At 39.2% G+C, this 24,611-nt stretch overlaps 1 protein-coding gene and 1 pseudogene across 7 annotated transcripts in view; both read left to right on the forward strand.

The window, feature by feature from the left end:
• Positions 1-24,611, forward strand: part of TRPM6 (transient receptor potential cation channel subfamily M member 6) — a 164,664-nt gene that overhangs the window by 76,773 nt on the left and 63,280 nt on the right. For all 7 annotated transcript variants that reach the window (XM_027616436.2, XM_027616435.2, XM_027616433.2 and 4 more), the window contains 10 exons: positions 4,231-4,399; positions 5,466-5,589; positions 7,912-7,984; positions 8,100-8,200; positions 10,846-10,980; positions 12,020-12,073; positions 15,121-15,261; positions 18,950-19,084; positions 20,246-20,526; positions 21,573-21,801. In XM_027616436.2, the coding sequence (XP_027472237.2) occupies positions 4,231-4,399; positions 5,466-5,589; positions 7,912-7,984; positions 8,100-8,200; positions 10,846-10,980; positions 12,020-12,073; positions 15,121-15,261; positions 18,950-19,084; positions 20,246-20,526; positions 21,573-21,801 (1,442 nt within the window). The remainder of the gene's footprint in view (positions 1-4,230; positions 4,400-5,465; positions 5,590-7,911; positions 7,985-8,099; positions 8,201-10,845; positions 10,981-12,019; positions 12,074-15,120; positions 15,262-18,949; positions 19,085-20,245; positions 20,527-21,572; positions 21,802-24,611) is intronic.
• On the forward strand, positions 16,984-18,376 carry LOC113934864 (annotated as a pseudogene).

Here is a 24,611-nt window from a genome sequence, read left to right on the forward strand (position 1 = left end):
AGGTATTATGTCTTAGTTTGCTGATGTGGAGCTTAGCACAAGTGACTCTGTTTTGGACCTCTTGTCTCTTTTTTAACAGTAGTATCTGTAGGAGGGAGAAGGGAAGGGAGGGCCAGAATCAGCAAACATCCTTGGGTAGAGAAATGGAAAGGGAGGTGCTGCCTGGAGAAGTGGAGACTTTTCGTCCAAGGCAGCAGAAAGTGGGCTTCTGGCTCTTTCCATGCGTTAAATCTTGCACAAGATATTCGCACCCTTGGGGCAGAAGACAAGGGAGCCAACGCACTTGGGAGGCTCAAGTCCTCTTCAGCCTTTGGCTTTGGCCTTCAATGCTGAACGTCCTTTGAGTTTTTTACCTTGATCTCCTGAGGCAGCAGAATGTGGGTCAGACAGATCAAAGCTGTGTCATCTACTGTCTATGATCTTGGCCAAGGGAGTTAACATCTGTTGAACAGTTTTCTTAATATAAAAGGGAAGGAATGGTCTAACTTTTGTTGTGAGAATTAATTGAGATAATGTAGGCTTGCTGTGCCTAGGATAGTGTTGGGCGCATAGTATGCCCTCAATATCATACTTTCTTTCCTTTTATCCTCCTTTGATACAGGTGTAATCTCCTTTTGGGGGTGTGTGTGGGAGGGGCCCTGGCAATTGTTGCCGGTCACTTAGAGCTTAGTGTGAATGAGGGTTGGAGGCTCATTTAGGAAAGGAAAGGGGAGAGAGGATCAGGTATGTGGTCCTCTGTGGAGTGGGTGTGGGTGGGGGGAAGGGAGACCCCCAGAGGAGAGGAGCGGAGGAGAGGTCAGCGACTGGCCTGAGCAAGAGTCCCTGCAGGGAGGTTTCCTTTAAAGGTCTGAACTCTCAATTACCTGAAATGTCCTGTTGCCTCTGTTGACTTATGCTCACCACAGAAATTGCTCAGGCGTTTCATACAGCATCATAATGTGTGCCCCAAGAGAGCAAAGTTCTGTCTGTCTTATTCCCTGCCGATTCTCCATTTGTGGATGAATGCATACAACCTGAAGCTTGCATATAGCATCAAGTAACATTTTTACTTTCAAAGATCTTGAAACTTGGGGTTTATTTGGAGAGTTTCACTTTGTGTGTAAAAGAATGTGGAGCCCATTCCAGTGGATTGGTAACATTTATTATTCTAAGGAGAACCAATATGAAGGAGCAAAAACAGCAAGGCACCAACACACACACAGGAAAGGAAGAAAGGAAGGAGAGAGAAGGAGGAGAAGGAAGAAGAGAAGGAGGAGAAGGAAGAACAGAAGAAGGAGAGAAGAAAAGAAGGAAGGGAGGGGAGGGAGGGAGGGAGGAAGGAAGGAAGGAAGGAAGGAAGGGAGGCAAAAGTCCCCAACAGACCCCCAATTCTTATGTATCAAAGCTGATCTTCATGCCTACCATGCTCACTAGGGAAGCTTTCTATCAAATTTGTATTGCTTAAAAAGGATTTATTTGGATGGAATGAAAATACTTAAATATTTTGTTGATTTCTTTCATTTCTTTTCAGCCGGACTTTTTAGAGTCCCTGGAAAACCCTTGATATTGGCCAAGAGTACTTACAAAAAAAAAAAAAACAAAACCCCAAAACCCCGACATCATGAAGTTGCTCTAGGAATTCCTGGGTTCAGCCATTTGAAATGTGGCCAACACCCGTTCCTGAGCCCCTGAGGATAAGGTGCATAGGATCAGATGCCTCTGTAGCTCTTCACAATCCAACCGTCAGTGGAGAACAGTGCTTTCCTGGGATGTCCATCCTAGGACGTTGTAATTTGGAGGCATGATAGTGTCTTCACGCCTAACCCTGGGGCCCAAGGGTAGAGGCAGCTCTCTAGTGAGATTTCTCAGTGAGAACTGGACAACTTTTTTTTTTTTTTTTAAACAAATTTAATGAGAAGCATCAGTAAGATCCTTTTTTGTAGAAAAGAATCATAAATATTTTTATTTTTGTGGGAATTTGTTATTGCTTTAAGAAAGACCTACCCAATAGAAATTGAATTTCCTCTTTATCCTTATTAATTTGTTTGTGATGATGAAAGTGCTATATACTCTCATATTCAGATAAAGGAAAAATAGCATATAGTAGAAGGAAGGGTTTCCCATCATCTCACAATAAAAACTAAATGCCAACTTTTTCATATATATATATATATATATATATATATGCATATATATGCTTTCAGAAATTTTCTACACACAAAGCAGCATTTTTTAAATGAATGCTAGGTTCATATAGTATCCATGCTTCTTTTGTAGTCTTCCCTCTCCAACCAAACAAGGATGCATTTCCACATCAGCAAGCATAGTTTAACATATTTTTAATGGCTGCATAGTATTTTATTATATAAGGCATAAGAGATTCTCTTAAAAAGTTTTTTCCATCCATGTCAATATTTTATGATTAATGGAATATTTATCTGAATTTTCTTCTATTACTTTTATGTGTTAATATATCATTTTCTTCATCTCATTTAGCTAATATTATTAGAGGAATCCCATGACTGCCAATCGGTATATCTTAGATTCACTTTTTAGTGACAGGGAGAAAATAATGAGGTGGAAGTCTGTGAAAGAGGAAAAGAAGTAGAACGTCAAAGCAGTTAAGTAGACTGAATTATGTGTTTGGATACCTGCTAACAGGTGCCCCCCCCGCCCAACTCCCACCCTACCAAACATTTGTAGAGTCCAGGACAAGGGCACACAGGAAAGCCCACATATTATATGTCTGGATATTTAAAAGCTTTAAATCAAGCTAACAAACTATATAGAATTTTATCCTTTTACATTTGTACATATAGCTGGAAGGCCAGGTTTGAGTTCAGCATCTTGGAAATTTGGGAGTATTAAGCTAGAGCCGGGACTGTCGCCTTGGCCTACACATAGCCTGCTCTCTGCTTCTCTTCCTGCCCTTGGCCCCATCCGTCTGTGCCAGGGCCGTCACACACATGTGCTTACCTGCACACCCCGGCCTGTATGTCCAAGCTCTACCCACCTGTCCCGTAGAGCTCTACCTCAGAGTCATTGGCAAGTGTGTCCTGAGGGAGGACATATCTGGGGCAGAGGCTCAGGCAGCCCCTGGAAGCAGGAATTTGGGGTCTGTGGCATTCTAGTAAGTAGGGCAGAAGGTACAGGCTTCCCTCAAACGTTGGTCCTGTAGACGCCTCACTGTGAGGGGAGGGGCATGGCCAGAGGAGGACTGTTAAACTTGGGGCCCAGGATAATGTCCTCTGATGCCCAGGTGTGAGTGTGGTATTGCCTGCTGATTTTTCTGCTTTTGAAAAATAAAATATGGATTTAAATATGTTAATACATGTGTGGCATAAAAGTATAATCAAATAAGTCTATAGAATAAACAAGGTCCCTTTTCAGTGTTTCCCCAAATCCTTCCCTCCCTTCTCCATTATTCATAGTTTGATGTGTACCCTCCCAGAGTTTTCTGTGTGTGTGTGTGTGTGTGTGTATAAATAAATGGATATGTGGGTATGTATATATAATAAGTATATTTACATATACATAAATATAAATAATGCAAACATACATAAAATATATACTCATGTATGTGGTTTTAAAAATATAAAAAGGATCTTACTATATGTATCATTCTGTAACTTTTTTTCCACTTAATATCTTTTCAAGAAGAATGACTCTGTGGTCATTCCTTTTTTTTTTTTCCCTTACTTTAATAAAATAATGTATACTTGTGATAAGAAATTTAAACAGTGAAAAATGGAATATGTTGAAATGTAAAAGTCTGCGAGAGTTACCCATCCCATCTTGTTCTTAGAAATAACCATCATTAGAAGTTGATTAAATTGGCAAAATGTTGATCAGTTTTGGAGGTGAGTGATAGATACATTGGGATCCATTATATCGTTCTGGGTTGTTTTTTTTTTTTTTTTCGAGATATGTTTGAAGTTTTCCACAATGAAAAGTAGAAATTTCTTGAAGACTACTTAAAAAAAATTTTTTTTAACTGGTGAAAACCTTTAGCTACCTTTTTAACGGGGGAAAGCTTGAAGATGCTCTCACCATATTTCTGTGACTTTATTGAGAGTGCAAGCTTCTGACTTGGTCTTGAACTACGGAAGCCTGAGTGAGGCAAGGAAGGAAGAAGGGTGAGCTCGGGTAACCGGTATCTGGGGTGATTGAAAGACCTGTGTCCCGGAAAGCAAAATGGATGATTAGCCAGCATCTTTGTAACACTTTGGTATTGTTTGTCCTCTGAAATAGGTTCAAGACAAGGCGTGCCCGTGGTGGGTCTGGTGGTGGAAGGAGGTCCCAATGTCATCCTCGCTGTGTGGGAGACTGTGAGGGACAAAGATCCGGTGGTCGTGTGTGACGGCACGGGCAGGGCCGCCGACCTCCTGGCCTTCACCCACAAACACATAGCAGATGAAGGGTGAGTTGCTGACCCCTCAGTTTTGAAACCACGGTAACTATGTATTCCTCCATTTTAGTTTCTTAAGCTCTGCTTTTGGGTGGGCCACATATCCTTGGGGAACAGAGATTGAGACTGGAATTAATTTTTCGGTGATTTTTATATGTATTGATTAATGTCCAAATGCCCCCCGCTGATGCAAGTTGCTGTTTCCTTTGCCGAAGAATGGCCTGCCTCTCTCAGGGGCTCTTGAACCCTGTCTGAGCTGCTGCGGGTGGGCGGGGGAGCACTTCCACCGGGGAGTGAGGGAGGAGATGCTCCTGCAGTTGGTCTGTAAAGCTGAAAAAACCCTGCAGTGAGTGAGGAGACCAGTGCTGGCCCCAGATCACCTTCAGATTCATTTGCCATTAGTAAAAATAGCAGGAAGTGGGGAAACCAGCATACTGGCATTAATACATGTTGTGTTTATTTAAAAAAAAAAAGATTGATTTATTTGAGAGAGAAAGGGGGAGAGAGAGAGCATGAGCAGCGGTGAGGGAGAAGCAGACTCCCTACTGAGCAGGGAGCCTGATGTGGGACTTGATCCTGGGACCTTGGGATCATGCCCTTAGCCTAAGACAGATGCTTAACTGACTGAGCCACCCAGGCGCCCTAAGGTTTTAATTCTTTAGCCTTTTCAAATAAAAAGGTCGTTTTTCTCTAGCTATCCCCATATCTAGTGTGATTTTTCCAATTTCAAAAAGTGTGGTCTTTCTCCTGTGTAAGTAAATATAATGCCTATGAACTAAAATATTGACCCCACCGATTTACTTAAGTAAACATGTATTGGAAATCTGTCAGCTCGGGAAGCTTGCCCCGGAGTGCATTCTTTCCGGGATCATGGAAAGGTCCACCCGTGCTCGCTTTCAGATTTGGCCTCACCTGGTACCTTGCTTCCCTCTGCTTCCTGCCCGCTTGCTCTCAGAGCAGAACTGTCCATGGAAACGTTCTCAGTCAGATGGGACCCACAGGTGCTCTTGCCCTGAAGTTGCTGGCTTGTTCCCTCCTCTGCATTGTGCCAAGTCATGACCATTTCTCTCTCTCTCAGGGCCCTACGTCCTCAGGTGAAGGAGGAGATCATCTGCATGATTCAGAACACTTTCAACTTTAGTCTTAAACAGTCTAAGCACCTTTTTCAAATTCTAATGGAGTGTATGGTACACAGGGATTCTGTGAGTATGATGAGTTGATAACTCAAACGACTTTAAAACTGATAATTTGCATCATTTGTAATATTTACTTCCACAACTTTTAAAAATAAGGAGTTTTTTAAAAAAAGATTTTATTTTTTAAAGTAATCTCTACACCAATATGGGGCTTGAACTCATGACCCCGTGATCAAGAGTCACACACTCTTCCAACTGAGCCAGCCAGGCACCCCCAAAATAAGGAGTTTTTCGTTTTAATTTGATTGTTATATAACTCTGTAGAACTTGACCCTTAGTTGAATAAACTTGGCTTTTTATTCCCTCCCCTGCCCACCTCCCCACAATGCTTCAAATTTTAGACTGCAGTTAGGAAAACAAACAAACAAACAAACAAACAAAAAACCTAGTATAACAGTATTACAGAAAAGTGACCACATTTAGTGAAGATCACACATAAATATTTTCCGAGGGTAAAAGAATAGCTCCATCTCTTAAGTCCAGTCTGCTGACTTAGGTGACTGCATCATAACATCTGAGTACATCCCACAGGAGATCTTTGGGGACGCACTGAACAATGGGAAGTATAAGAATATACTCTGGGACAGAAAATGGAGGCCACAAACTCTGGGGCTGTGAGCATAACATAGATTCAGGAAAAGATTTTAGCGTTTTAGGGTACTTTGATCAAAATTCAATGACTTGGATGAGATCAAGCCAACAATTCCAGTAAATGTGCAAATATGTCATGATTCATAGTGATCTTTCCAGATTTCAGAGGCTAGACCAAATCATTCAAGATTTTGTTAATACTTAAGCACCTGGCCTCAAAAAAATGACAACAACAAAAACCCCACAAAAATAAACAATTGAACCAGTTTAGGCTGGACAAAGCAGGGCTAAACATAGTGATAAATACTTAGTTTCAGTTGACCCAATAACAACAAAAATAACGACCATGTCTACAATTAACAACATGTTTTCAGATGTATTTTTTTTACTTTGAAGTGGCCCCATGAGTGAGTTCAATATGGCAGTGATTGTTTATTCCAGTTTCAGAGATGCCAACGCTGGAACCTAGAGAATTTAAGTGATTTTTCTCAGAGTCATGCAGTTACAGAACAGTAAAATAGACACACGGGCTCAGAGTTGAAATCCTGTACCTGGTCTACTACATTTGATACTTCCTGTAGAAATCAATAAGAAACGGACATTTTAAAGAGATCACCATTATATTTGTGTCTTCCTGTCATCAAAGAGAGTAATGAAGGGTGTAATGACCAAAAGGAGACTAGAGTAGGTGCCGAAGACTTTGTACATCTTAGGAATTAGGTCCTCAGCTCCTGCATAAATGAGAATTGATTTTATTCATGCACATAGTTGGAGGGAACCAATACCTGAATTGCGGAAGCATAGTTTTTCTACCTTTATGGGACCTTAGGGATTATTTAGTGGGTTCCTCTCACCTTGTGGATGAGAAATCCCCATCTAAAGATGTTTCCCTCAGACTGGCTAGTTAGTAGTATATCTGGGCTTGCCAGACATGGCTCTTTTTGTTGAATAGTTCCCTGTACTATATAAAACATATTTTCACTTAGAAAGACTGAGATACATTCATTAACAGCAGGCAACCTTTTCTTTTTGTTTGAGGAGGGGGGAGGGGCAGAGGGAGAGAATTGTAAGCAGATTCCGTACTGAGCGTGGAGCCCCACGTGGGGCTCTATCTTAGACCCTGAGATCATGACCTGAGCCAAAACCAAGAGTTGGGCGCGCAACCGATCGAGCCCCCAGGCACTTTTACAATCATAAATAAAAATCCTTATTTGTCTTACAAAAATTAGTCTCATGGCAGGAGGCATGTCCTGCTCTTTCTGCTTGTTCATTGGGTGCATTGTAATTGCCTCACTTATTTTATGATGAATCTTTGAGGGCTCACCTCTCATTAAAAAAGCAAATATCTTAGTCTCTAAGGTGAGGTGAGCAGAATGGTGTCCTATGGTATCTCTTCAAAAGGAATGATTTTTTTTTTTTCTTTTTCCTTAGGAATTGACACTGAGTTTCTCTTCATTCTAGTGTATGCATGATAAATTCAGTGTAGTAATGTTTTATCATGTGTTTCCTATAGGATACATGGATTTCTTGAGGGTTTTCTTTTTTTCCCCCTGAGTGTTCACAATTCTCCATTACCCTGGGAGAGTAACTAATCAAGAAGATTAACTCTCTGTGGTTTTTTTACATTAATGTTTTGTTCAACTCATTAGCTCTAGAGTGCATTTTGTGGGGACTTTTTGAAAACATTTCTTTACTAGTTCCCAAAATGTATGGCTTCCTATTTTTCAACTGTCATAGATTACCATATTTGACGCTGATTCCGAGGAGTCCCAAGACCTTGATTTAGCAATCCTAACAGCTCTGCTCAAGGGTGAGTGTCTGAAGAGGGTTACATCTCTTCCACATTTCCTCTTTTCACGTTCCATGGAAATTTTTATGTTGATACTTTAAATAAGATGTATGATTGTTGCCTTCTTTTAACCTAGGCACAAACTTAACAGCGTCAGAACAATTAAATCTGGCAATGGCTTGGGACAGAATGGACATTGCCAAGAAACACATCCTAATTTATGGACAGCATTGGAAGGTATAGTGAAAATGAAGTTATTTGGGGAAAAATATTTTGTGTGTTGGCTTTGTTGGGGGGTGGGTGGTCCAAAGAAAAAAATTGGAGGAGAGATAGATTGGTTTGGGATGGGTGTGGAGGTAGCTTCTCTGTAGCTTGGTGCCCAGGGATATCTGAGGCATTTCTTTCATCAACTTTGCCTCCCTAAAATCATTTTTTTCCCTCAGGCACTCTCTGCAGCCTAATTGAAACTGGCAAATGAAGTTGGGAGAAAGAATGGAAGGATATTTTATTATTTTTTTTATATGGTTGGATTTTTATATTGTTATTTGAAACTTGAAGCTTTTCTTATTTTTGCATTAAAGTGTAATACGTACTCAAAATAGAAATAAGTGAAAACAGAAAAGCAGAAAGAAAAAAATTATCTATAGTGCTACTGATAATCACTATTAACATTTCATTTTTACAAATTGCAGTTGTGACTGTACCACAGGTATATTATTTTTGAGTCAAACTAATACATGCATGTTAGTTAAAACATCTAATGGTACTAAAAGGCTTCTAAAACAACAGTAGTTCTCTGCCCTGCTGATCACAAGAATCAAGTGTTTTTAACATTTTTTTGTTGTATTGACATAAATCTCCATAGTTTTAAATAACAAGTCATATTGTTATTTTCTGATTCATTCATTTTAGAGATTTCTCAATATTTCTGTCTGTGGTCCTGTCCTCCCTGCTACAGTCTGGACTGGTTACCTGCTGCTCCGGGTTCTGGGCTGTCATGCTGGGATCTACCTTCATCATATTGGAGATTCCCCTTGCCTCTCTCCTGTGTTAGAGCACCTGTTTTCTGTATCCCGTGTCATCTTCTTCCCTGGTTCACTCCTTTATTTTAAGGAGGTGCATCCTTCAGTAACTTTCTGAGAAAGGGAACATGGAAGATAAACATTTTGAGAACATATATGTTTGGATATATTTTAAAAGATCAGGACTTTTTATATATTTTTTATATATATTTATATATATATAATATATATATAAATATATATATATTTATATTTTAAAAGATCAGGACTTTTTATATATTTTTTATATATATTTATATTTTATATATTTAAAAGATCAGGACTAATTATCCTGAAGAATTTTGAAAGCTTAGCTGCTAGCATTCAGCACTGCTATTGAGAAGTAAAAATGTTTCTGTTTTCTGATCCTTTGTTTGGGACCATTTTTTTTTTCCTCTCTGGAAGTTCAAACAAATATCTTTCTAGTGTTTTGAGATTTCACAATGCTGTGTGCTATTGTGAGTCTTTATATCCATTATGCTGGGTACATGCTTTCAACTTAGCAATCATGGGTTTCCATGCTGGGGAATTTCCTTCCTGTTTTCTCTGTTCTCTTTCTGGAATTCATAGCATTTAAATGTTGGACCTAAGGACTGCTCCTCTAATCTTATCTTTTTCCTCTTATCTTCCATATTTTTCCTTTGTTGATTTCTTCAACTTTAATTTTCATGCCTTACATGGAGCTTTTTGTTTCTGGTAGCATACTATTAGTTTCTACGAGCAAATTTGTTGTCTTTTTTCTTTTTTTCTTTCTTTTTTAAGCGTCCTGAATGTAATATCTTATTTCACTGAGGATGGTAATGATAGTTCTTTTGAATTTTTCCTCTTCCTGCATTGTCTGATTCTTACTGATTGGTGTTTTGTGGTGTGCTTGTTCTGGACTTTTTATTTAAGTGTGGAGGAGAGAAAGCTCTTTAGAAATCCTGAGCCTGTAGGTGAAGCTTAACTGTAGATCTGAGCTTCACAGAGGAGTGATCTGGCTTCCGCTTGTCGGGGGGACCTGAGATGACAGCATATTCCTGCCTTTACTCTTAGTCCCTTCACAGAAAAGAATCCTCCAATCCCCTGCCTGGATAAGGAAAAACCTTGCTGCCAGTGTTAATGGAAGTCAAATGGGGGAAGATGATGGGGAAGATCTCAACATTAGGGATTCGGTATATGTACATTTATTTCATCCTGGAGCTGCCAGAATTCTGTGGCATAGATTTGTTTGGTTCTTAGCTTTTTTCTAGTTTCAAGTTTCTGGGGACTTTCACCTTCTGGGTTTCTGGGGACTGCTAAATCAATTACCACTTGCCCATCTGCTTTCCAGCTTCCAAAATGTGACTCCTGGACCCCCTTGTTCTTGTGGATTCATTTCTTTAAAAAAAAAAAAAATCTTTTTACTATAATTTTACTAAAATTTTAGGTCAGAGTAAAAGTAAATGAGTGTGTTTAATTTCCCGTATATATTCAGGAACTGGGTATAGTTTAAGTGAAAACATGGCAAGTTAAAATAGCAGCAGCAACAAAAAAGAAACCTTGGATTTTATTAGAATTGCATTAAACCTATGCATTAATTTGGGAAGCAGTGAGATCTTTACACTTGTCAGTCTTCTGGTACAAGAACGGATTTACTTAAAGTGTCTTTTATGCCTTCAAGTTCACTTTTCGTTATTTCTTCAATCAGGTCCTGAACATTTCTTAGTAAGACTGTATTTTATGATGGCTCTATCTGCATTGTTTTGAGTTCAGATCTTTATAATTCTTAGTTATTTCTACTTTTTATAAAAACTTCTTTCTTAATTATCTCCATCTCTCATGTATTTCTACCTTCTGAAGGCTGGTGCACTGGAACAAGCAATGTTAGATGCTTTAGTAATGGATCGAGTGGATTTTGTGAAGCTCTTAATAGAATATGGAGTGAACCTCCATCGCTTTCTTACCATCCCCCGACTGGAGGAGCTCTATAACACAGTGAGTAGTGGAATATTCTATCAATCGCCTCCCTTAAGATTCATTTATTAATTAGCTTAAGATTTAGCTTAAGCTAAATATTGAATGTTCAAGTTTCCTTGAATATTGAAATACAAAGATAGCCTAGAGAGAGACAGATTTCTCAACCAGAGGACAAACGTTCTTACCAAATCCATTTTATCCTATGGTCATTTCTGCGTTTCTTATTTTAATTAATTACACAGGATAGAAACATAAACTAAGTTAAGAAAACACAACAGTAAGACCATAATTAAAGCCAATGATGTGAATAAGAACAATTTGCTTTTATTGAATTGTTGGAAGCATCTCGACCTACAGCCACTGTTAAAAATTCTGCTTTCCTGCGTAAACCCTTTGTAAAAACACCATTTGCTCAAGCCAAGCACCCTTCTTGCAATGTTGTTCCTTGTCCTTTGAATCTTACCTTTTCTTGAAAGCCCCCTTTAAGCCCTGTCTTTTTGAATACTCCCAGTTTGCAGTGATCTATTCCTACGGTACAAATTTTTGGCAACTCTTTTCGAGCACACATCTTCATAATTAGTTTTTCATGTAAATCCCCCCTCTCTTCAGTTAGACTGTAAAAACTATGAAGAAAGTACTTACATTCTTAACTGACTCCCTCGAAAGCTGGATTGAACATAGGAGTGTTCAATAAGTAATTGTTGATGCAATGTAATTATGTGATGGGGTTTGTCATGGTGTAGTTTATATATGATAAAGGATAGTTACAAATGACTTAAAATTTATTTTTGTCTCTTGAAAAAACTAAGGTTAAGTATATTTTTACTACCTACACATATATATCTTTTTTTTTTTTTACATCTTTGAAAAATATTTCAATCTAATTATATCTTCTCTTAGGAAATAACTTACAATTAATTGGGGTAAACTTCATTACTAAAGCTGCTGAAGAAAATTTTCAGTATTCTGGGTTATTTGTGCATTCTGAAATAAAATATTTTCCCCCTAGTATATGGTAATTAAAAGGAATACATTTTTCTTTCCTTCTTTATTACAGAAACAAGGACCCACTAATATGCTCTTGCATCATCTTGTCCAAGATGTAAAACAGGTAACATAATTATGAATGTGTACAAATTTGTTTGTGTATTGTCTTAGCTTTGTGATTGAGGCATTGCCTGATTTTGCTTCGTAAAATGTAGATTTGGATTTTTCTAGCGAGTTACCTACCCTCTTTGCCTGGGGCTCTGAGCAATTTCATCACCAAACCATATTCTTTTACGTTTGTTTCCTTGTAATTGATATTTTTAAAGATTTGATCCACCAAGTCTGTGGCATTAACTAATGATTATTTTCTCTTATAAAATATGAATCGGAGACATATAAAACTCTCAATCAGAACTTTACCTCAACATGATACAACAGTATTTCCAATGATGATAATACTTGATGAAAATAAAGAAATTTCCTTGTCTTGTCATGTTTATTGGAGGACTGCTACATGATTTTCATTGTTATTGTTTTGACTGTGAACGATGGCTTGGGCGCCCTACCTCCTTTTGTGAGTCTAAGCATTGTTGTCGGGAGCCAGGATGAATCCCACTACTCTATAACCTTGCTCATATTTTGCTCATGGTGTTTTCAGTGAACTTTGAGTTAGATCAGACTTAAAATCATCTTCTATTAGTTACCAAACCTTTAACAGTCTCTTATGCTTTAATTCCTTTTCTTTTAGTCACCAAGAACTTTTATTCACATCTGCAGGAAACTAGGAGAGACTTTGTTTGTCCCCATGAGTAAACTCCATCCATGGCACACTTTAAAAGTACTTCCTCATTTCACGGAAGTCTGGTATCTTGACGGAGAGAGTGTGGGCTTTCTGGCTCTGTTGACTAGCTTGGAGAGCCGGAATAAAAGGACCACAGAGGAAGACATTTAGTTGGCAAATCAGAAGTAAGCAAAAGTGTCCCTGCTGATGTAAATTTAGTTGGCATGATTGATGCCAGATCAAGATGATTTTCCTTATTACTTCCTTGAACTTTGATTCCTTTACAGTAACCTGAAGAAAAAGGAATAGAATAGGTTAAGTATGCCTTTATGTATTTATTTTTATTTTTATAAAGATTTTATTTATTTATTTGACAGAGACACAGCAAGAGGGGGAACACAAGCAGGGGGAGCAGGAGAGGGAGAAGCAGGCTTCCCGCCGAGCAGGGATCCCGATGCGGGGCTCAACCCCAGGACCCTGAGATCATGACCCGAGCTGAAGGCAGACGCTTAACGACGGAGCCACCCAGGCGCCCCTATGCTTTCAACTAGTAGCAACAAAGAACATTAGTTACGGTGTTCCTTGAGAAAAGTAAATTATGAATGTATTTACATTGATTCATATATGAATCGATAGGTGATAAGCTCAATAGGTGAAGGGGATTAAGAGGTTTAAACTTCCAGTTAGACAATAAATAAGTCATGGGGATGTAATGTATAGCCTAGGGAATACAGTCAATAGTATTGTAATAACTTTATATGGCAACAGATGGTAACTAGACTTATCGTGGGGTCATTTCATAGTGTATAAAAATATTAAATCACTAAGATACGTACCAGAAACTAATAGGATATTGTATGTCAATTATACTTTAATGAAAAAAATGTACTGTGAATGGTAGTTGAGAAGTAACAGTTATGAAGAGGTAGTAAGGCGGGTTTTAAGTGGTCAAAGTTACCTTCATTTAGACTAAGACCCATGTACTTGGAAATCTGCTGCTCAGCCCTCTTGCCAACCATAGCATTTGTTTTGGCACAACCTCATTTTTTGATATCTTATTTTGTTCTGACATTCCATGTTCCTTATTTCTATTTGTTCTACTTCCTTCCATATTCTCATTTTGTGTATGATGTAGTCAACACAGTGCAAAGTGCTATAGCCATTTCAATAGAGAGATGGAAGATCTAAGCCAATGTTAATTTTGTAAAAGGCGAAAGATTTATACGATCTGAAGAGAAACCAGAGTATAGCCAATGTTAATTTTGGATCACATACATTCAGTATATTGAAGGGGAAGAAGAAATTTTCCTCAGTCCAAGCTAGCCTAAGAATTAAATTTTACATGAGACAGATTAACAGGAGAAAAAAAACACAAAGTTTTATCGTGTGCCCACAGAGTCCCAATGATGAAATTGAGACCTCAAGAAAAGGCAGTTTTTATACTTTTCAGACAAAAAGACAATAAATCTGTGAAGAATTGACAAGACAAAGAAAACTTTGGGAGCTTCAATTAATAAGGAATTCTAAACAGAATTTCGTCTGGGGTAGTAAATTAGTAAAAAGTAACAAGGGTCACTTAAACAGCCTTCTCTGCTTTAAATTTCCCATCTCTGGTGATAAAGATGTCTCTTTACCTCCTGGGACAAGGAGGGCACCTTTCACATGGGGGAGTTATTTCCTGCTTTTGGGGAGCAGAGGAGGGTCTGAGTGTCCTTCTTGTACAGGCTGTCTCTTAAGTAACTTTTATTTAAAATAATATGTCAAAATGGCACATTTTGGCGATATACTCCAGTGATTTTACTTCTGTTGTGATAGTTATATAATTTCCAGTTAAAAACAATCTTTTATACTATATTTAAGTGTGTTTTATTACAAAGTATATGTATGCATGAGAGAAAGAGAAAAAAGAGAGTTGAATGAACAAATATAAGCACACACTTGATTCCTGTGAAATTAAAAACACATTAAGGCTAGGTTTGTTTTTCCTTATAATAGCAGCCTCTATCAGTGGTTGGTCACATTAACGGATCAGTTTGTTTTTCTGTGTGTGTGTGTGTTTTTTTTTAAAGATTTTATTTATTTATTTGACAGAGAGAGACACAGCGAGAGAGGGAACACAAGCAGGGGGAGTGGGAGAGGGAGAAGCAGGCTTCCCGCCGAGCAGGGAGCCCGATGCGGGGCTCGATCCCAGGACCTTGGGACCATGACCTGAGCCAAAGGCAGACACCCAACAACTGAGCCACCCAGGCACCCCTAATGGATCTGTTTGTAAAGATGCTTGAAAAGTATGAGTCTACCTCTGCAGTTGATTGGGTTATGTTCTAACAGATGGCAAAGGAAACGCAAAACAGGAACTGAAAGTTACAATATGTTGCATGGTTTTGTTTCAGCATGCCCTTCTCTCGGGCTACAGAATAACACTCATCGACATTGGATTGGTAATCGAATACCTCATTGGTGGAGCGTATCGCAGCAGCTATACTAGAAAAAGTTTCAGAGCCCTCTACAACAACCTCTACAGAAAACATAAGGTACCACAATTGATAAGTACCCTCGTAAACTATGGCATAACTAGGAGTTAGACTTTTAGAAAAATGGCTTAGGAAGTTCAGATGGGAATAGCTTCTAAAATGGACATTTGTATTTATCGACATTTATTGAGTCTCTGCTGCATGTAAATTACAGTGCTGGCATAGGATGAACATAAAGACCAGGGGTGTAGAAACTCTCAGAGCAAACAGACTTATGAATAACTGGCATACAGAACAGGATACAATGTGTGCTATGTTGACATTGAAGTAATGTCTTGAGAAGGATTTAAGGGAGAGACGACCAGTTCTTTTCTTTCCTTTTGAAATTGTAGAAGGCAAAAGCCTAATGGGCTTCCATCTCGAAACTCATAGTAGTCCATAACCTGGAGATGACAAACTTGGGACAGGTGTGTAGGGGTTCTTTTGGAAAATGCATGCAGAGTGTACTATGTAAAAATACACATTGTACGTATTTTATTTTCCATCAAGATTTCGAAAGTCTAGGAATGTAAAGTCAGAGTTGCTCCCTGGTTGATTAGCAGAGAAAACATGGCTTGTTTCCAAAGAGAGCCTTTCTTCTTAGAGGATAATGGAAGTGTTAGAAAAGGGAGTTTGGGGCATTGGGGTTGAGAGAAGAGCAGGGACAGTGAAAGGCACAGTGCTGTGGACATCAGTGACAGTGACAAGGAGCCCTTTGTTGGCAGCGACGTGCTAGAAGGTTGTGAAGGATGAAACTAGAAAGGTGGTTTGGGATGGGATCCCAGGAAGAGTCCGGAATATCAAGCCACTTTTGACCTTTAAAGAATCAGGTGAAGTAAAAGCCCAAGTTGTCTTTAAGAAATAAAAGAACAAAACAAAAAGAAACTCAAATCTCACAGAAAATGATCTTCATTGAGCTTTCAAAGGCATGGTGATGCACTTGAGGTTGCCTGTGACAGGTATGAGGACCGACTGTGCCCTTGGTGTAGCCCGGTGGGGAGTTTGCTAGGCAAGTACCTCTAGTGCTTTTTTTCTTTTGAAATGGTGAGAAATTACTACCCATTTCTCTGACAGTTTTCTAGTGAAGTAGAGTCTATTAGTGAAGTCTTGTAGTAAGTTAGATCATAGCAGTTACCAACACATGGTTTGGAGTCCCGAGAGATTTGGGATGGAGTATTAGTTTCGCTTGTTAGTAGTTACGAAATCTTGAGTGAGAAGCTTAACCTCTCTCTACGTCACTTTCCTTATCTATAAAATGGGAATAATAATATCTCTTTCATAAATTTGTCAAAGGGATTAAATAAAATAATACCCGGAAAACCCATATTCCTGGAACATAGAGGGTACAGAGTAACTGTTAATAATAATAGTCCTGATCACTACTGATGATGCTATTAATTCTGTATCACAACACTCCTGATAATAAATTGAGTATATTTTTTAGAAGTCCGGACCCCATCACTCCTTTGTCTAATTTATATCCATAAAATGCAAACTAACATAAATGAGTAAATGAAGTAGCTTGGGCAGCACTGACGTGGCCTCCAGGCGCTGCATTTGCCGCTGAGCCCCGTGGGCTCGGCGCAGCCAGGGCGTCCCCTGGGAGGCCACTGGCTGGCCACTGGGTTCAGAAAGGGGCCAGGCCTCAGATATGCCATGGGCAGCACTTCCATGAGGCAGTGTATGAGGCAGGGGAAGCACTGTGAGAAGTCATCTGCTAACCTTTCTGTGTCTCTGGATAGTATGCCTTCAGAAATCTTGCTGAAGATCTTTTCCCACTTGGATGCCGGGACCCTGCTGTGTACTGGATGAGTGAATAGGCGCTTTTATCATCTGGCCAATGACCATTTTATTTGCATCAGAATCTCTTCAACTGCCTTTTCACCTAAAGATCTAATTGGAAACTTATTTCAGCAGAGAAGACCGCTGTATCTGTGAACTTACTCTTGGTCGTGGGTAAAGAAACTGGGTATGGGAAGAAAGAATCTGTCACAAAAACAAAGAGCTTCTGTAAAAGTAGTGCTAGCTCAGATTCTGAAACCTGTCAACCCTTACACAGACCTTCCAGTTCAAACCGAAGAGGCCCTCGGAATATCTGGTTTAGGTTGGGTAATTATATTGAAAGAGAAACGTGGAAAAGAGTACATCATGGAATGCATTGACCTTTCCATAAATGATTCATCAGTGACCATTATGTGGTATGGCCAAAATTGGCCACAGCTAGCCACATTGTCAACCTTAGATTTGTGTGGTATGACACCAGTTTTTTCAGTCTAGAACCCCCTCCAAAAATGGACCTTGGTGGCATTCTTTAATTGCAAAGTACAACCTGAGTTGAGTTAACTGAATCCACCACAACTGGCTGGGACAGACTTGTTTGGATCTTCTGCTTACACCCAGGCCTCCTGGTAGGGCTATGGAAGAGGGAGGAAGAACTGGCTTTTGTTACAGCAAATCTTCATTTCCATCACCATGTGGAAAAGAGCACATTAGTATCAGCCACTGTCCCCTATGAGCTCCCTCCGCAAAGCCCCCTTTTGGATGACAACCCAGAATACGGACTGCGTGGCTACCAGCTCCATGCTGATATGCACAGTGGTGGAATTTTCTACCTGTGTGGCCCATTTCTCAATCTCTTTACCAGGAAAGGATACGTTGAAAATGGATATGTGAAGCTTGTTGTAAGTTTTAAAAATAACATGGAACAAGGAGAGAACTGGTATCTTCAGTGGCTGCGTAAAGAGTTGATCTATAATGGCCATAACTCTTTTGGATGAATATGGAAAACCCTTTTGGTGTTTCAGTTCCCTGGTTTGTATGAGATTTCTGGGTCCTCTGACGGTCCTCATTTCTTGGGACAGACTTACTATGTTGACTGTGTGGACACAGAAGGAAAAATGCGCACGATGCTGTGTGGGTTAAAGAGACAGACTACTTCGTCGTCAGCCTGGTCCTTTACCTGAGGATAGCAAAAATAAGCCACTGGTTTGGGACAACATACTAAGTATTAGCAGGAGGTGGCAAATTATTGTTGCTGGTTGTTTACTTTGGACTAACTCGTTTTGTTCTTGGTGTTGGAAGTTGAAATAAAGCAGTAGTCTGTTCGATGCCTTCTTATTTCAAAAAATAAAGTAGCTCAAAGCCCATGGTTTGTATCATCCATTTTTATATCAGCCCCTTTAAGAAAGCTTTTAGTTTCTCATTGATGAAAGCTTCATGCTGATAAGCAATAAATTATGTTGTTGTTGGGCCTGATCACTGGAATTCCAGTGATGATGCATAACATCTGGAGAAGTTCCATAACTTTCTAACTTAACCTTGGAGTTGTTTGTGAATGGGAACTTTTTCTTATCAGAACTGTGAATCTTTATTGCCTATTCTGAACTTGTTTCAGGTATAGAAAATCCATTGATTTTTAATGGAATTTCCACATAGAGAAGGAATGCAGATGTATAATAGAGAACAAAAGAGCATGTTCTCTAGGATGTTAGGAAATAACAGTGTTCTTGATAAGTAGGAGATCGTTAGAGGCTTTTGTTGGGTAATTAAATACTGATCATGGGCTAGAGACAGAACCTTTGGATCCTTGGTGGGATACCATATTAATACTTTGTTTTCATTACTGTCTAGAAATGAAATGTTAATTGTTACCATGATAATCTTCTTTTCCCTTTTTGTTTTATTTTAAAAATAAAATAACTACTGCCAGCGAGTGACCAGTTTTGCTCAAAGCCTTTCCCAGACCCCTCTTCACCGAAGACGCCCCTCAGGAAATAGAAGTGAATCTGCAGAAAGCACGCTGCATTCCCAGTTCATTAGAACTGCCCAGCCTTACAAATTCAAGGTACCACTTATTTCTTTTTAGGTGTGAAAATAAAATTGTTCTTGCAGGCTAGACCATTTCTTCATTTAAAGCTGGAGAAGGGAGCTACAAATGGGCCAGTTATAAGTACCATAAACAGATGGGTGCAAGTGAACAGCATAGTAACAACTGAGCAATGTGAGCAACGTTGTTAATCCACCTCTCCCCATTTTACCTGAGTCCCACTTTCCTCTTGGCATGAATGTGTTTGCTCAAGAGTCTCTATATAAATAATTTCTATTGGCTGAAAGAGGTTTGCTTTCCATAGCTCCTAGGATGAAAGGATATTTTATAAAATTACCCTTGATCACCATCAATGGATACAAATTTCCTTTTATTTACAGAAATAGAGGAAATGTATAATTTTCTCTCTTGTCTCCTTTTATTAAAAAGAGTAATTATCGAATCCTATTATTTACCAGGCATTACGTTGGGTGCTTAGTTGAACTTGGGATGCAGGTGGGTGGAGAAGGTATAATAATGACTGAGAAATGATCCCCCTCTCCCCAAAAGTAATAGCCACATTGCCGTATGATGATGAATATTGAAATAGAAATACATACGTAGTGATATAGAAGAACATGGGGGTTAGGGAGTGACATTAGAGATGAGCTGTAAAGGGTTAGTTTACCTGGTGGAGAATAGTATTGCATTATTACATATTACTATTACTAGAGGAATATAATCAGAGTAAAGGAAAGGAAATTTAAAACCAATCAGTTTGGATGCATGTTGGCAATGCTAGTGACATTTTTCTAAGGGAAAGATAATATATTTATAAAGTGAGGTTAGAGTTTTTTTTTTTAATAGTTCTCATTTATCCAATAGTTATTTCAGCCCATTTCCTTGAGAAATTGAAAATTGCCATGTAGTTATTGAGTTTATCCCAAAGGTGTAGTGTTTCAAGTTGTGCTGAATGAACACAAGCTATCTCAGTGTGTGGACCCTGGATCTATCGGACACAACAAAAAATAGATCACCTAAAGGCTAAACTTTTGGTTTCTGGTTTATAAAATTGTATTGTTATTTCCATCTCTTTTCAGAGACTTAAAAAATATTCTTAGGATACCGGATATGTTTCATTAGGTCAAATATCATGCATCTGACTCTTTGGGAATCCATTCCTATTTTATTTTCCAACAGGAAAAGTCTGTAGTCCTTCATAAATCAAGGAAGAAGTCAAAAGAAGAACAAAACATATCAGATGACCCTGAGTCCACTGGCTTTATGTACCCTTACAATGACCTGCTGGTTTGGGCTGTGCTAATGAAAAGGCAGAAGATGGCCATGTTCTTCTGGCAGCATGGAGAGGAGGCAACGGTCAAGGCAGTGGTTGCCTATAAACTCTACCGAGCCATGGCCCACGAAGCCAAGGAGAGCAACATGATGGATGATGCCTCAGAAGAGCTGAAAAATTACTCAAAGTAGGAGTTTTCTCTTCACTTCATACTAAACATCAACAGTTCTTAGAATGGTTAGACACTTTTATCTCCCTTGCCTTAGAACTTGTAAGATGCGTGGACTTGCCCAGCATTTCCTGGGCTCTCCCATAAATCAGGGTCTTTAGGTATTTCAAGGCGCTTTGTGGAATCAAGGGAAGAGAGGTGGCCTCCAGTCAGGAGACCTGGCTTCTGGTCCTCATCCAGCTATTTAATAATTGGGCAACTCAGCTGGCCAGATTTGGGGACTCTTGTTTCCTCACTAGAAGGTTCAGTTAATGATTTTGAAAGTCCCTTCCAACTCTGAAACTCTTTGACACTAAGTGAAATGAAACTTGTTTACTTTTAGTACCTCTCAGGCAGGGAAACAAATAAACGTATTATGTACCAAAAAACCAGGGCATGATGGCAAAAGATAGAAAAGTTGGAAATGGTTTTGATTTTTTGAATACTCAAGCATTATAATAGTGAGGAAAGAAGGGGAGCTAGAATTCATAAAAACTAATGTCTAATTGTGATTTTAAAAGTTCTGGAGAATAGCAGTGTCTACTTTTTAGAGAAAACAACCTCCCAGAAAATGTCTCCACGTGTAGTTTCTTACTTAAGTCATCTATGTATTTTCTAGAATATTTTTTAAAAATGTGGCCCCACGATTTCCCTTCATTCCTTACTCAATATTGAACAGTCTTTTCTGTCAAAAAATTCTTTATTTGGTTTTGTCGGGGAGCCCCAAACCAAGCTATGTGTAGTATGTTTTGCGGTGTGGACAGGCTTCTCCCCATGGGTAGATAGCTCAACCACTCCTGGTGTAAACCAAATTCTGTACGCTGCCGTGTAAACCCTCCTGCAAAGGGAGAACGTCCATTTCCTCAGCAGCAACCGTTTTGAAATAGCTTCTGCAGTCTGAGGTTATTATGTTGCTGTTCGTTCTTTTGTATTGCTCTTTCCCGAGTCTCACAGCTAATCTTTTTAAATGTTTCTGGGACTCTGACCTGCATTTGTTTTTGCCACTCACCACTGTGTCATTACAGACAGTTCGGCCAGCTCGCCCTGGATGTGCTGGAGAAGGCATTCAAGCAGAATGAAAGAATGGCCATGAAACTGTTGACCTATGAACTCAAGAACTGGAGCAATTCTACCTGTCTGAAACTGGCCGCGTCTGGAAGATTGCGGCCCTTCGTTTCGCATACTTGCACCCAAATGCTACTGACAGACATGTGGACCGGGCGCCTGAAAATGAGGAAGAACTCTTGGTTAAAGGTACACTGACTTACCCAGAACAAACTGGTGGTTGCCAGAGGGGAGGGGGGAGGGGGGGTGGGCAAAATGGGTGAAGGGGAGTGGGAGACACAGGCTTCCAGTGATGGAGTGAATAAGTCACAGGGATGACAGGTGGAGCATAGGGAATAGAGTCAGTGGCATTATATAGTGTTGTATGGAGACAGATGGCAGCTATGATGCGCGGTGAGCACAGCGTAACCTAGACGTGTCAAATCGCTGTTCTGTACACCAGAAACTAATGTAACCTTGTGTGTCTACTTCAATTTTAAAAAAGTATATTTACTTTCTAGAATTTAGTATTTGTTTACTCTGAAGGTCTGTACTCTTGAGTTCATTTTTCCCTTGTTCTGGAAGAATCAATTCAGGAAAACCAGTTAGTGTCTTTGGTTCTCACGGATGAGCTGGGATCTCCCCGGTGGAACCTCTGACAACGACGTTACCTTTTTAACGAAAATAATTTCAGTTTAGGAATATTAATAACACACGAAATAAAATTAGCAGTTTCTGTTCTGTTCATCCAGTGTGATGTTTGAGGGAATAGATGCTCATTTCATAAAGCTGCCCTGAAACACCTATTTCCAGATTCTTCTATCCATTATAGTTTGGCCTCACCTCTCATCTTGAATTATCAAGAATAACTTAGTTAACTCCTAAAGACATTTAACTTTTGACATCACACCTAAGCCTAAAACTTTAGGTTATGGTCAAGCTTATGAAGTACATATGCTTATAAAACTGAATAAAAGGGGATAAAGCATGAGCATTAAGAGCAACGTAAGACTATATATTTTATTTATTTTTTTAAAGATTTTATTTGTTTATTTGACAGAGAGAGATAGGGAGAGCAGGAACACAAGCAGGGGGAGTGGGAAAGGGAGAAGCAGGCTTCCTGCCGAGCAGGGAGCCCGATGCGGGGCTGGATCCCAGGACCCTGGGATCATGACCTGAGCCGAAGGCAGATGCTTAATGACTGAGCCACCCAGGCGCCCCAACATAAGACTATATATTTTAATTGTACTTTTCCTACAGTTCTTATAAATGTCTGTCCCAAATAGAATGACTTCCCTAAAAATATTTTTTTTGTTGGGCACACTATAGAAAACACAAAGAAATAAGACATACTATACCAAATATATAAAAGAACTTGCATGTTTTAAATCCACCAATGAGACTGCAAAAATAAGAGAGATGTGAACCAAAAATTATTTCACACAGATTCCTCTTTAAAAAATACTGAAGAAGTAACAGTTATTTGTAGAAGAAGTTCTTTGATCTGTTTTGATTTCAGCCTTGGAAATGTTGAAGCAGAGAAGTGAACGGGTCCACCTCTAGCTACAGAATCTCTGACAATAACTCTTTTTAAATGTGTAGAGAACAAGATGGGGTATAGATGACTGGAAGTTTGAGCAATAATTTTCCCCACGACTGTTTTTTCTGTACAGCTGTGGGGAAAATTATACCATTTTGCTTAATACCATTTTGTTCCTCATATATCTTATATCAGTAGAGAGACCTAACTGAAGCGAGACTGAATGTTTCGCCCCAAAAAGTAGTGAGTGAACAAAGAAGGCTGAGTTAAGCTACTTAAAATCTCTGAGCTGCAGGACATTGCTCTCCATGCCTAGATCCTAATTCATCAGTGCCTGGCTTACGAGTTTTTCTCCCTCTTCCCCTCCCCCCTGCTCATGCTCTCTCTCACTCTCAGAAATAAATAAAATCTTAAAAAAAAATAAATGCGTAGGATGTGAGATGAATCTAACAGGTGACACTTGTTATGTTTTTATATTCTTGATTTTATTTATTTATTTTTTAAGATTTTATTTGTCAGAGAGAGCACAGGCAGGGGGAGTGGCAGGCAGAGGCAGAGGGAGAAGCAGGCTCCCCACTGGGCTAGGAGCCCGATGTGGGACTCAGTCCCAGGACCCTGAGATCATGACCTGAGCCCAAGGCAGACGCTTAGCTGACTGAGCCACCCAGGCGTCCCTATTCTTGATTTTATAATATGAATAAATTTTAATGTGTTTTATGGGATAATAAGTACCTAATGGCTTTAAAGAATTATGAAAGCAACATGCTCATGTTCATTGAAAAATAATACTTCTCACTGCCCTGCCCCTAGGGATAAATAATAACTGTGTGGTATGCAGATTTTTAAACCTTTTTTTTTTAATATATTTTTTTAAGATTTTATTTATTTATTCATGAGAGACAGAGGGAGAGAGAGAGAGAGAAGCAGAGGGAGAAGCAGGCTCCCAAGGAGCAGGGAGCTCCGATGCGGGACTCGATCCCAGGACCCCGGGATCATGACCTGAGCCGAAGGCAGACGCTTAACCATCTGAGCCCCCCAGGCGCCCCCAGATTTTTAAACCTTTAAATTCGTATCTGTGTATGCACATGTTTTCTAATTTTTAATTTTCTTTTTGTACAATAATGGGATCACACCATATATATTATTATATAACTTGCTTTTATTCATTTAACAATATAACTTGGATACTTTTTCATTATACTAAAAAGTGTCTTTATCTTCTTAATGACTGCGTAGTATTCCACCGTTAGGTTGTCCCACACCTGCTACCCCTCTATAGATAGATATTTAGGTTGGCAGACTTTTTTGCTATTACACATAACCCTGCAATGCATGTCCCTATACACATATGCTTGCATTTATAACGATTTCTAGGGGAGACGCTGCTAGATTTGGAATTGAGTCAAGAAGTATGTATAGAAGCAGGGTATCAACTGAATTAGGGATTGGTCTGGTGCTTTGTGTACATTAAAATCTTCAT

This window comes from Zalophus californianus, chromosome 13, assembly GCF_009762305.2.
Source record: "Zalophus californianus isolate mZalCal1 chromosome 13, mZalCal1.pri.v2, whole genome shotgun sequence".
NCBI lineage: Eukaryota > Metazoa > Chordata > Mammalia > Carnivora > Otariidae > Zalophus > Zalophus californianus.